General features: G+C 36.5%; 1 protein-coding gene across 7 annotated transcripts in view; it reads left to right on the top strand.

The window, feature by feature from the left end:
• The window catches only part of LOC135217350 (head-specific guanylate cyclase-like), a 999,777-nt gene that overhangs the window by 899,500 nt on the left and 88,253 nt on the right, over positions 1–12,024 (top strand). For all 7 annotated transcript variants that reach the window (XM_064253180.1, XM_064253181.1, XM_064253184.1 and 4 more), the window contains 2 exons: positions 8,305–8,897; positions 11,686–11,850. In XM_064253180.1, coding sequence (XP_064109250.1) covers positions 8,305–8,897; positions 11,686–11,850 — 758 coding nt within the window. The remainder of the gene's footprint in view (positions 1–8,304; positions 8,898–11,685; positions 11,851–12,024) is intronic.

Below are 12,024 nucleotides of genomic sequence, written 5' to 3'. Positions count from 1 at the left end.
AAAATGGAGAGAAAGGGTTTATTAGATATCAAGATTTTAAACACACACAGACACACACACGTATTATATGTGTGTGCATATATATATATATATATATATTATATAATATATATATATATTATATATATATATATATACATACATGGAATGAAATTGACTGTAGTTCCCTAGGTTCAATTTAGTTATTACTGTTGTGGAGATGTCTCACACGATTTCAAAGCTGAGAGGATCAATATGACGGGTAATAGACTCTGTTACGTTTCTTTAAAATGTGACTGGAGATTCAGAGCAGGAAACAAAGACAGCCTTACTTACTTCACTCTGACTTTCTCAAACTCATTCCTTCTCTCTCGTATCGCTAATGTGGCTTCAATAAAGGAATTAAAGGTTTGTTGTTTTCCAATCACAAAGGTTTCTCTTCACAACTTCAATTTATTTTTACAGCCCGACGGTCAGTAACCATACCTCCTGTTTGCGTCTTCGAGTCGGCAATTATCTGACCCCTCATCCATCCATTTCTATATGGCCAACTTTGCACCACTATAGGCTTCACTGTATCTCTATATGGTTTCCATAAGAATTCTCTCTCTCTCTCTCTCTCTTCTCCTCCAATCTCTCGTCTAAAATCTGATCGCTCCACCTCAATCTCTCTCTCTCTCTCCTTCCCCTCCTCTCGTCTCTCTCTTCTCTCTCCTTCTCTCTCTCTCTCTCTCTCTCTCTCTCTCTCGGTCTTCAACCTCTTCTGCGGGACCCACAGCTTCTCTGTTATATGTACCTTCTAATGGTAATCATAATTGCACACTTCTCTACCTTTTCATGTCGGGGGCATGAATCCGTTGATAATATTTCGTAGCACCTTTGTTTTCTACTTTGATTCTCCGCCCATGTTTCGAAGAAGCCTAACAGATTATATTACCCGCCTTATTGAGACTCTCAGCTTCAAAGTCATGTAAGACATCTCCATAACAGCAATAACTACATTGATCATAGGGAACTACAGTTAATTTCATTCCACCTGTCCACTCACCAACCAAGGTTTCAGGTAGATGAGGCAATACGCATCGTGGCTCGTTAATATCAGAAATCAATGTTTCCGATATTGTAGTCTTCCTGTGACAAAGGTGCAAGTTATTTCTATAGTAAGTAACATGAATACTAATATATACAAAGAACCCTCACACCTTCTAATATACGTGATAAACAAGCCGATTTATATCGATAATGTAGCAATTCAAGGACACGAAAAAAGAACTTGTATCATAATTGTCTAAGTAGATCAAACACAAGCGAATAATGGGGCTTTCGTTTACATTTCATTATATTTAGATAAAAAGGCACATCTGGCCAAGCGAGTGAGTAGGCTAATATTCAAAACAGCATGAAATATTGTTGTCTACGAGGCTGCCTGGGCTGGGTAGGAAGGACTACGACGGCAACACTGACTGGGAGGCGGGAAATTTCTGTTGAAGCGTAGCAATGGCATTGCGGTTTTCTTTGCAGAATGCTTTTCATAATTATATAATATTTTTTTGAGCATACGATTCATTATAATACTTCAGTGATTGGGCAGTTTCAGGAGAATTTCACCAAACGACTTGCCGAGCAAAAGTTAGTTTTTTTAATGACATCTAAACGAACTTTTGAATGAGTAAATGAAAGTTAACAATAAGAAAGTAATTCTGATTGATATGAAATGAAAGTGTGCTTAAAAGAAGGCTAGTAAAATAAAATATATGAAGAATCAATAGTATATCTATCGACTGCTAATGGCTCTTGTTGTGGCTGTCAACATCGGTGAAGATTATTCTTCCAGTTCATTCATGTACGTGGATACATCTTTGGTATCATAATGAAGTTATTTTATATTCGTGCAATAACATTATGCATAGAATAAAGTTTGAATGATAGGGGGGAGTCTGATCTGAACAGTTGTAGGAAGAGGTCTGTATAGCCTGGGCTATACGAGTGAGGTAAAGTATAATTATTGAAAGTCCAGTGTTCATTGTTTGATAGGAATAGACTGTTTGATACAACTTTATATTTCTTGTGCTCGTATAAGTAACTATCGATACAAATCAGCATGTTTATGACTTACATATGATATGCCGGTTCTTATATAGTATATAAGCATTCAATCATGTTACTGAAGAAAGGTTTAATATTCATCACAATACCCCGTGCCATATCGGACACGTGGATTTTCAGCCAATCACGAGATGAAACCGACTATAGCTATTTTATTTCGATCAGTTAATCAGTTTTTTGAATGATTAAAAGTTGATGATGCTCTTAGTTTTGTTTATCATTGGTATAAAGTTTTCAGAAGAATCTATTTTTCACATGATTTGTTCACAAGAAATTATTCTACTTCAAGCTCTCTCTCTCTCTCTCTCTCGTCTTCCCTCCGTCTCTCTCTCTGTCTCTCTCCTCTCTCTCTCTCTCTCTCTCTCTCTCTCTCTCTCTCTCTCTCTCTCTCTCTCTCCTTGAGTTGAGGTGGTCCTCTCCACGGCCCCCTTGCATCTATAAGTAAAATTCCCTCCCAGATGGAATGAATTAGTGAGATACTTGACACTGCCTCTTAGCTACTAAATCTTGAAAGCATGGCTGAATGCCGAAGAGTACCTTTTCAACATTCAGCCTGTTTCTGTATTTGGTCTTGAGAGCAACGAGCGTGGAAAATACAGCTTTACAAAGATACATGAATCCGAACATACTTAAGATCCGAACCAGTCCAAGTAGAGTAGTGGACTATAGGAAACTTACGTTATAAGGCGATACTTTTGCATTTTTCCATAAACTTCCGAATATGACAGACTCACTCTTGTCAGGTGAATAACGAATATAATTAGAGAATTTTCTTCATGTACTCATCCAGCAGGCTGGCCCTTGAGTCTTACTTAGTCGTGATAAGTCCTCCGTGGTTTATTCACTCAGCTGAATTACTTTTATAGTTTGTTTAGCAGAAGTGGAATTCTTCAGAGACCTGTTGTCTGAGATATCTGCGTCAAGGATTTTTTAAGTGTGCTGGCATGTTGCGTGCATTTGTTTTAAATCTCGGCGTGTCTCCTGTCTAATACTGTTTCCTTTTCGGTTTATGTCCACTCGACTGACTTGTCTCATCTGCATTCACGCTTTTGATATATATATATATATATATATATATATATATATATATATATATATATATATATATATATATATATATGTATAATACTGGTAATCATCTTAGGCACGAAGATATGGTAATTCAGTTGTGTTCCACATAGAAAATGAAAATGGTATATTCCATTTTCATTTTCCTATGTGGAATACAGCTGATATAGAATATATATATATGTGTGTGTGTGTGTGTGTGTGTGTGTGTGTATATATATATATATATATATATATATATATATATATAAAGAGCGTTAATGTTAGAAAATTATATGTATAAATTTTAGATATATATTTTAAATATTTAAATTAAAAGGGTTAATATTAAAATATGTATATGTATACATATATACTAAATATATACATACATATATACATAATTGCATACTACGTATGGGTTTTGGCTGGTATCCCTCAGGCAGGCGCGAAATTTGCACGTATAGGTAAACATGGCTGATTCGACGAGGAATAAGGAAATATTCTTGAATTTGTTATTTCAGGAGCAGAAAAAAACTCTTAACCCAATGCAACGATGAATAACCGATAATTAGCTGAAGTGGAAAACAACCGAAGAGAAAAAACAAGACGAGAGCTATATGTGGTGAAAATATGAGCAAGAATTCCAAGGACGAAATATTATTTTGCAGAGACGTGACTTCGGAAAGGTTAATAGGCAAATGAATAGTTGAATAAATGACGTAAATTGAGATGTCATGCCAGGGGAAAAATTCATTTTTGGCTAAGGGAGCTTTTTTTTTTTTTTTTTTTTTTGGTAGCTGTCGAATGGCATTGCTAAAAGGAAATCAAAATGGGTTGTGCAAAGAATTAATTGTTTATTTATTTATGAGATTTTTGGCTGTCAAGCAGACACTGGGACACTCGCAACCACTCAGCGCTAAAGACACTGAAAAGAGGAAGTTGGAGTGGTTGCACAGCAAGACAGGAAGTGGAAATGGAGTTAAAGTAAATGGCTGCAAAGATGGTGCAGAAGACCAAAGGGACGTGTGATGCCTACTGGGAGATCAAAAGAACTGAAAAAGACAATTTAAAGCGAAATGGCCCATAAACCTTTATAGAGGATATCTTTACACTGCTATTTTTTAAATCGCAAAAACAAATGGGACTTGGAATGATGCCGTTTCTAGCCCACGCCTGAAGAAAACAAGAAAATGAAAGGATGCTTCTTAACAAGGCAGAGAGGGACAGAGCTAACTCTTAACTAAAGGGATAATGATTATCAGTTTAACCAAAAAAAGGAGGAAGAAGAGATTTTTAAAGCTTGGACGAAAGAAACATTCAGTTAACAAGCAAAGTAAACCGAGGTTACGGCGTTCCGCAAAGGAATGGCGAAAAGAGGCGTCATGAATTGTGTTGCAAGTCTCCATATGCGTGGGAACTCTTCCATCGATCTCAAAAGAACATTTGCCTAAATATTACTCACAGACAGACAGAAGCCACCTCGTCGGGTAGTGGAAGAAGACCGAGGAATGAATCGTTTAGTTGAAACTTTCTAATGAGATTGACGAACTGGCTTGGAGAATCTACAGGTCCCTATTCAGATGTTCTCGCAGGAGACAGCACTATTCAAAACTGTGTGTGATCCATTAAAAAGAGTTGGAAGATGAATGAAAAAAATGGGGATTAAATTCACGAACTAGATCTTAGACAGGAGAAGAAACAGACTGGGTAAGTTCATTAATAAAGATGAAAAGGGCAGATGATATGATAGAGCCCAGAACACCACTATAGATGTGGGCAAAGTTAATTTGCATTCAATAACACATATAAAATAATTAGATAAATAGTTGGAAATAATTTTACAGAAGGAAGGAATTAAGGCATGGGCAGAAAGTTGACTGGTTAACAAAGCGTTATTCAGGCTGTCAAATGCCTTTGAGATAAGAAATTATTCTCAAGAATCCTACAGTGATGGACAATCGTTAGTGAGACACGAGAAAAGGTCACTGCTAGGTCTTGCCTTACGGAAGACAAACTGGTGAGCCGAAGAAACGAGAGATGGTTTTAGGTTGTTCAAGATACTAAAGGTTGGTGAAGTTTTCAGTTTTCTAACATTAGTAACTGCATTATCATCACGGGGATTGGTTAGACAAGTTCCCGTTTGTTTGCAAGAGTATTAATATGAGAAGGTTTTGACAAGTAGGCAAATAAATAGAAGAGAGAGAGAGAGAGAGAGAGAGAGAGAGAGAGAGAGAGAGAGAGAGAGAGAGAGAGAGAGAGAGAGAGAGAGGCCACAGCCAGATAGTTTTCAAACTCTTTGGATCAGCCCTCCAAGAAATAGATTAGGAAGGGGTGAGGGTTCGTGGCACAAAAATAAGACTGTTCTGATGATCCAAGAGGGGTAAAGTACATAGCTAGAGAAGATACCCATATATATCACTGGATGCAAGTTCAAGACAATAGAAAAAATGAATAGGGTGCTGGATAACTTGAAGCCCCAAGCTCTTTGAAAGTTGAGAGTAAGTGTGTAGTTTTAGTCTTCCAAATCAGTCACTCGGTATGGTGTAAATTAGTCTTCATGGTGGATAGCCTCGCCGAGCGGATGAGAAATTATATATATATATATTAGATATATATATATATATATATAGATATATATATATATATATATATATATATATTCATATATATGGTATGTATCTATGCATGTATCATAATCAAGAAAGGGTATTTAGATGCCGCAATAAATATTCTGTGTATGGCTACATGAAGGAAAAAGTGGATAAGAATGCAGAAGTAATAAAATATCGAGGGTAACTGTGGCTGTTATTTGAATGCTTCTTAGAAGAACATATTTTTTACGTAGGAATACCTCCGAAAAACGTTATAAACAGTGAAGTGAGAATGGGAATAAAACCTGTATGTGGCATGAATAGAAATATGAAAGTTATAGTTAAAAAATCATAGAAATCTGAAGAGTATAAATCCTCTATGTATGATAGAAATGACATATGTTCAGAGCAAGCTTTCTTACGTTGAAAATTCAGACCTGCTCATTATTTGGAAAAAGGCCAGTGGCTGTATCGGTGAAATTTTAAGAAGCACAATATTATAATTAATTTTAATAGGAACCTGGTGCTAAGGCTGACTATATATATGCATATATATATATATATATATATATATATATATATATTATATATATATATATATATATATATATATATATAACACATACATCTTCAGGTTTTGAAATACCTTCGAGAGGGCTGATACATAGGGACAGAAATTTACAGTCTGTATAAAAGAACGTACGCAACATTTCAAAAGTATTCGTACCTCACAGAATAACGTACGCAACATTTCAAAAGTATTCGCACCTTACAGAATAAGGTGACCGAGGTCTGTGTTCTTTTAACAAAACTTATTTTGCCATGAATATCGGATCACACCCATGCTATGTGATAAGCGTGGCAAACAATCATCCTTAAAATTTATGAATATTAATTTTTATGAAATGAATGGATTAAATTCATACATTTCTAAGTTCATATTCTTATTCTCATGCTTATATTTGTTCAGATAACCAGTTTTGTGACACTTGCCCACTTAATAGCGTGATTGTTGTCAATAACATGAGCGAAATTTTCGCTGTCTTCTTCATGTGTAATACATTTTGGAGCCATTTTTCAATTTTATCAATTTTATCAATACATAATTTGACACTGATATTAGTATTCTTCTCTCAGACACAAAGAATGATAAAAATTGTATTATTTTAGTTTCAGCGTCAAAATTTACTGGATGTCTTTTTGACAAGTTGAATTTTCTATCTACATGTTAATTTGGTAGCCTCATTATCAGTAAAACAGCGCTATGCAGATACAATGAAGATCCTTCAAGAGTCATGCGGATCTTATCACGGAAAGGAGTATAAGAAAAGTCTAATGGCATATTAGTGACATGCTTAGTGAAAAACATGAAAATCTTTTAATCTTTTTCGCAAACTCACCACCTATCCTTTCCCTGTTAGCTGTTTATTTGTTTTCTTCAAAACAAGAACTCAAAAGCTGCTATTCCGAGGGAAGCTTCTCTCATTTTCAGCATGACTGCATGAAATCCCCTCCATCACTGCTGGTGAGAGCAAAGTCAATTTTTCTCTTTCATATCTGTCTTTTGAAATTCGATTGGACGCCGCGTCGAGTAGTTGGTTCACATCACGAAAATAGCCAAGGGTCTTCAAAATGGAAATCTTGCAGTCGAGTTCGCAAACTCTCCGGTCCTCTGCTGACTTCAGATCCAAAATTTAGTCATTGTTTAAGGACATATGTTGGAATCTATTAAGTTTAAGCTGTCGGAAAATAACTTGTGATCCATTCCAGTTTTAAAGAAGAATTTCCATCATGCATATATGGCTACACCAGTCGGTTTTGATTCTTACATGACTACAATTGTCTGGTTGGCGCCTCTCTCAACCGGTGGCTCTCAACAGTTTTCTTAGCAGTGGCAGGGGTTTTCGACCATCTCCAATTTATACTATATTGGTCTATGTCCGTTAATATTAGATACACCTAAAAAAATAGGCTTAATAACAGCATATTCAAGTAAAAGTTATGGCTTATCATTTATGAGTACATAAAATTCGCGTACATAAAGTGAAAAACTGAAAGATGAGCCATTTGCTACAAACAATCACATACCTAGGTGCAGATGGGTTGATTACGATTCTAAATACGTAATCTAAATTCGACAGGAATATGTACAGCAGAGTCCGTATCATATCTTTCCTTGTGCCTCAATGGATAAGGTGACTGTCTCATTTTTTCACCAAACCAAAAGACAGGTTGGTATCTTGATCGGGGCAGGTCAGCTCTTCAGTAATACTCCCCTTTGGGTGTGGGTCATTCGTATAGTAAAGAAAATTTGATACTAAATAATATAGCGATATTTGGGGCTTAATATTTGTCCATGCACAAGCGTAATAAATATATATGTATTATGTATATTATGTACATAATTATTATGTATGTATACATGTGTGCGTGCGTGTGGGGTTTGTTAAATTTAATGTAGTTAGTGTTGGTTACTTGCATTCGTACAAATACCGTTCCCCCGTGGTTCTTAAGACCAATGCTTTGTGAGAAAATGACATTTATTGTGTGCATGATTGATTTTGTGTTTCTTTTGCAGAGGTAGAACAAGCAGAGTTCATGAACAAACTTGGCCAGGAATACGTCAAAGAATGTCTGAAGCAGTATGGCAAGTCCTTAGGGAGTCTTGGCTACAACATTGAAGGCTTCTTAACCAACCTGACTGGGCTGTGCGACATACTGAAGACAAACTCAAACCTCAAGACCAAAAATGATGTGCCAAGTCTCATGTGCAATCGTTACAATGATTGCATCATCCTTCATTTTTTCACCAACCGAGAGGCAATCCGATTCTTCGTGGGGGGGATCATCGAAGGCGTCAGTTTGCAGATTTTTTCGAAGCAAGTTTGTGTAACATGTGAAAAATGTGATACGCCTAACGGCAATCGTTCAAACCATAGGTTTTATTATAAGTATACAATAAAGGATGACAATGTGGAACAGTTAAACGCAAGTGTGGCAAGTGAAAACTCTGCTGAGAATGAGCCTGAGCTTGATGCTGTTGGTGTGCATAAATCTTCAAATATTAAAGACAGTAAGGTTGGAGTCAACACCTTTTGTAAGGCGTTTCCTTGGCATTTCGTCTGCAACAAGGCCATGAGGCTGACTCAGATCGGATCAGGCTTACTTCAGGTAAGTGCGCTTTGAAAATTCTCTCTCTCTCTCTCTCTCTCTCTCTCTCTCTCTCTCTCTCTCTCTCTCTCTCTCTCTCTCTCTCTCACGAGAAGTAATAGTAGTTATAGTAGTAGTATTGTTATTATCATGGAGATATGCCTTTCGTATGTATAAGGGCATTTGACCCCAATTTTCCCTAGTATCCTCATCCAAAGATTCTGTCCTTGACCCTTTTAGATCTCCCTGTATAACATATACTTTACATTTAGTTTCATGGATGCCGATTTCGTTTGCTGTATCTTCAGCTAGCGTATATTTAACCTGTTTGTTAAAATTTCTACCTGTGGTGCTATCTGACTCAAAATTCCTTCACAACTGTTCTTAGTATTTTCTGGTTTTGCTTCCGCCCCCTTCTCAACACACGCTACTGTTCCTTCAAAAATCTACTTACTACACGCTTTTGTAACCTTCTAGGCTCCATCCCTGTTATACTGATGAAGCACGTTTTGAGAGTCGCCTTCTCCATCACCAACAAATTATATAATAAAATATTTAGCTCCCAGCACATGCTCAGGAATACAAAACCAGTTCATTGTACATAACCTCTCTTAACTTGAATTAACTCTGCTTGTATGTTATAAGGAAAATTTGAACCTGGCTTATGAAGCATTACCCAGTTGCAACCGCTGTAGTCTTCTTCTGCCAGTAATCCAAGTTAGTAAATTGTCTGCCACTAACTAATTACCTGTAAGCCAAAATGATGCAATATCCATAATGACAAGCGTTCAGCTGAAACTGTGGTAAATAAGATATATTTTATTTTGTCTTTATGTGATGATATATGAAAAAAGATTAAGAAAGCACCATATAAGGAGGTTGTCCTGGATGCATGTAGTTACTAGATGTAAATGGGTAATTGGAATCGAAAATGGCAGGACATTGTTTAGGTGAAGACATGTGGAGCATACGGTTCTTGTATAAAAATCAAGTAGCTACAGACCATTTTTGTTGCGAAAGGTTTCAGGGCGTTGCTCTGACACTGTGTTAAAGCACAAAAGTATCTTCGTATGTATAAAATGTTTATAAATAGCTCTTAGTTACAAACAATGTGTTTGCTATCAAATCACACGTTCTTTCCTTTGTTGGAACTTTATCATTGTCTTGAAATATAGCTAGCCTTTCTTCTCTCGTCTATGCCATCGTTACTGTGTTCTCTCCGTATGAAATGGCAACTTTCTTTAGGTCTTTAGGCTTCATTTATCTACTCATTTTCTTCTCAGTGTTCCAATATTCCTGATTGTTGTACTCACCTCCTCCCTGATTATATGCTTCTGTGAATGTGATCTGTGTACAGCTTCTACAGACATTTTCTCACTTTAAGACCCAAGCATCATCTGCCTAAGATCGTTTTGGATCGTTTTCTATCTCAATTTCTTGAGGAATTTGTTGGTAAGCCGACACTGATGCGTGGCATTTGATCAACTAATTATTGAACCTTGAACTGGATGTGCCTGTTCATAACACAGTAGTTTAGGTCATCCTAACATAGTTGATAGTTCCAGTCCTTCAATAATTATTCTGGTAATAATGCTTGAGTTGCTACAATTCTTAAATTTTACCGAACTCTCTTTTTTCTTAAAACTTATTGAAATTACTTATTTTGATTCGTCTGCTTTCCTATTTTAGTGATGAGACACAGTGAATTTGTTATTATCATACTTAGTAATACTGGGGCACCTAACAGTCGACATGTTACGAGTGTTCCGAAGTCAAGAAACAGCATTAATAAAAGCACTGCAACCGTAGGAAAGCTCGACTTGAAAAAGGTTCTTGGGAGTATTTGGGGCAAAGAATTAGGATTGTTTTCTGGAGGCGATGAGATCAAGATTCCATATTATATATAAAGCAAGAAAAAGATTTTCTCCGTATATTGAGCTACAGTGATCCTTAGTAAATATAAAAAAATAAATATCATAAGTAGCGGCAGAGGAAGAGGTTAGGACTGACCCATTCGTTATCTCTCTTGGCCTGATGGTGGACAAGGAAAACGCCCTCAAACCAGTAACTGGGACAGCAAGTAAAGATTAGCAACCATTGGATGCAAAGAGGTCAGAGTTTTGATCACCAAATCAACTTGGAAAATCGAGAACAGAGGGTGGCATGTAAAGCTTACTGGGAACTCTCTTGTTAAAGTAAAGTAAGTGGGGAAATTATTTCAGAAACACAGGGAAAATCAAGAGTGTTTGATAAAGACCAAGAACAAGTGTTGGGGTTTTTAGTTGCTAAAATAGTGAAGTCTTCATTTACTCCCACTTCAATATGTCATTGAAAGACTGCTAGGTAGAGGTGGTAGTGAAGTTCCATGGCAAAAGCAAAGTGGGTTGCAGACTCAACAGATACTGGGAATGAGATGCATATCAAATGAAGATAATGATAGTAGAGGTTGAAAGAAGAATTCACGGCAAATGACATTATATTCAGAATATTCAGGATCTATCATCCTAGTTACTGCATTAGTATTGATGGTGTCAAGACGAGTTGAAGTTCACCTTTAAAACGAAAACGAGAGTATTGGCTGTAGAGGGAGATAAGAAAAGGATTAAGGGACCGACAGCAGCTTAGCTCATTTAACGATAGGTCAACAGTAACTTGCTACTTGACTTTATCTATCTATCTGTTCCTTTGTGTACTTGAATTCTCAAGTGACTGATGAACAAAATTAATTTGTTTGATTCAACATTATAAAAAAAAAAGGCGACGCAAATGGTTTTTTACTCTCGAGTTAAATACTTATTTCTAATTTCAGGTGTTTGGATCACAGGCCCTACAACAAAATGAGGAAGTGAGCACATGCTTTTCTGTCGTGTCACCGGAGGGCGTCAGCCTTACCTATGAGATGGTGCTTGGGAGGATAAATACACCCTTCGTCTTAGCTATTAAGTACCAACAGTCTTCACGTCTTAAAATGAAGGTTAGTCGTCAGATATAACGTTTGCGAGAAGAGAGAGAGAAACTGAAGATGAAATTTTTTGTCACGTCGTCGTATTGTCAAGAACCAGATTTTACATTCAAATTTTCATATTTTTAAGTAAGTCCCCACATCATTTCATGAGGACAGTCGAAACCACCGTTTACAAAGTTTTCA

This window comes from Macrobrachium nipponense, chromosome 7, assembly GCF_015104395.2.
Source record: "Macrobrachium nipponense isolate FS-2020 chromosome 7, ASM1510439v2, whole genome shotgun sequence".
Taxonomy (NCBI): domain Eukaryota; kingdom Metazoa; phylum Arthropoda; class Malacostraca; order Decapoda; family Palaemonidae; genus Macrobrachium; species Macrobrachium nipponense.
This window is presented reverse-complemented; position numbering and strand designations above follow the sequence as displayed.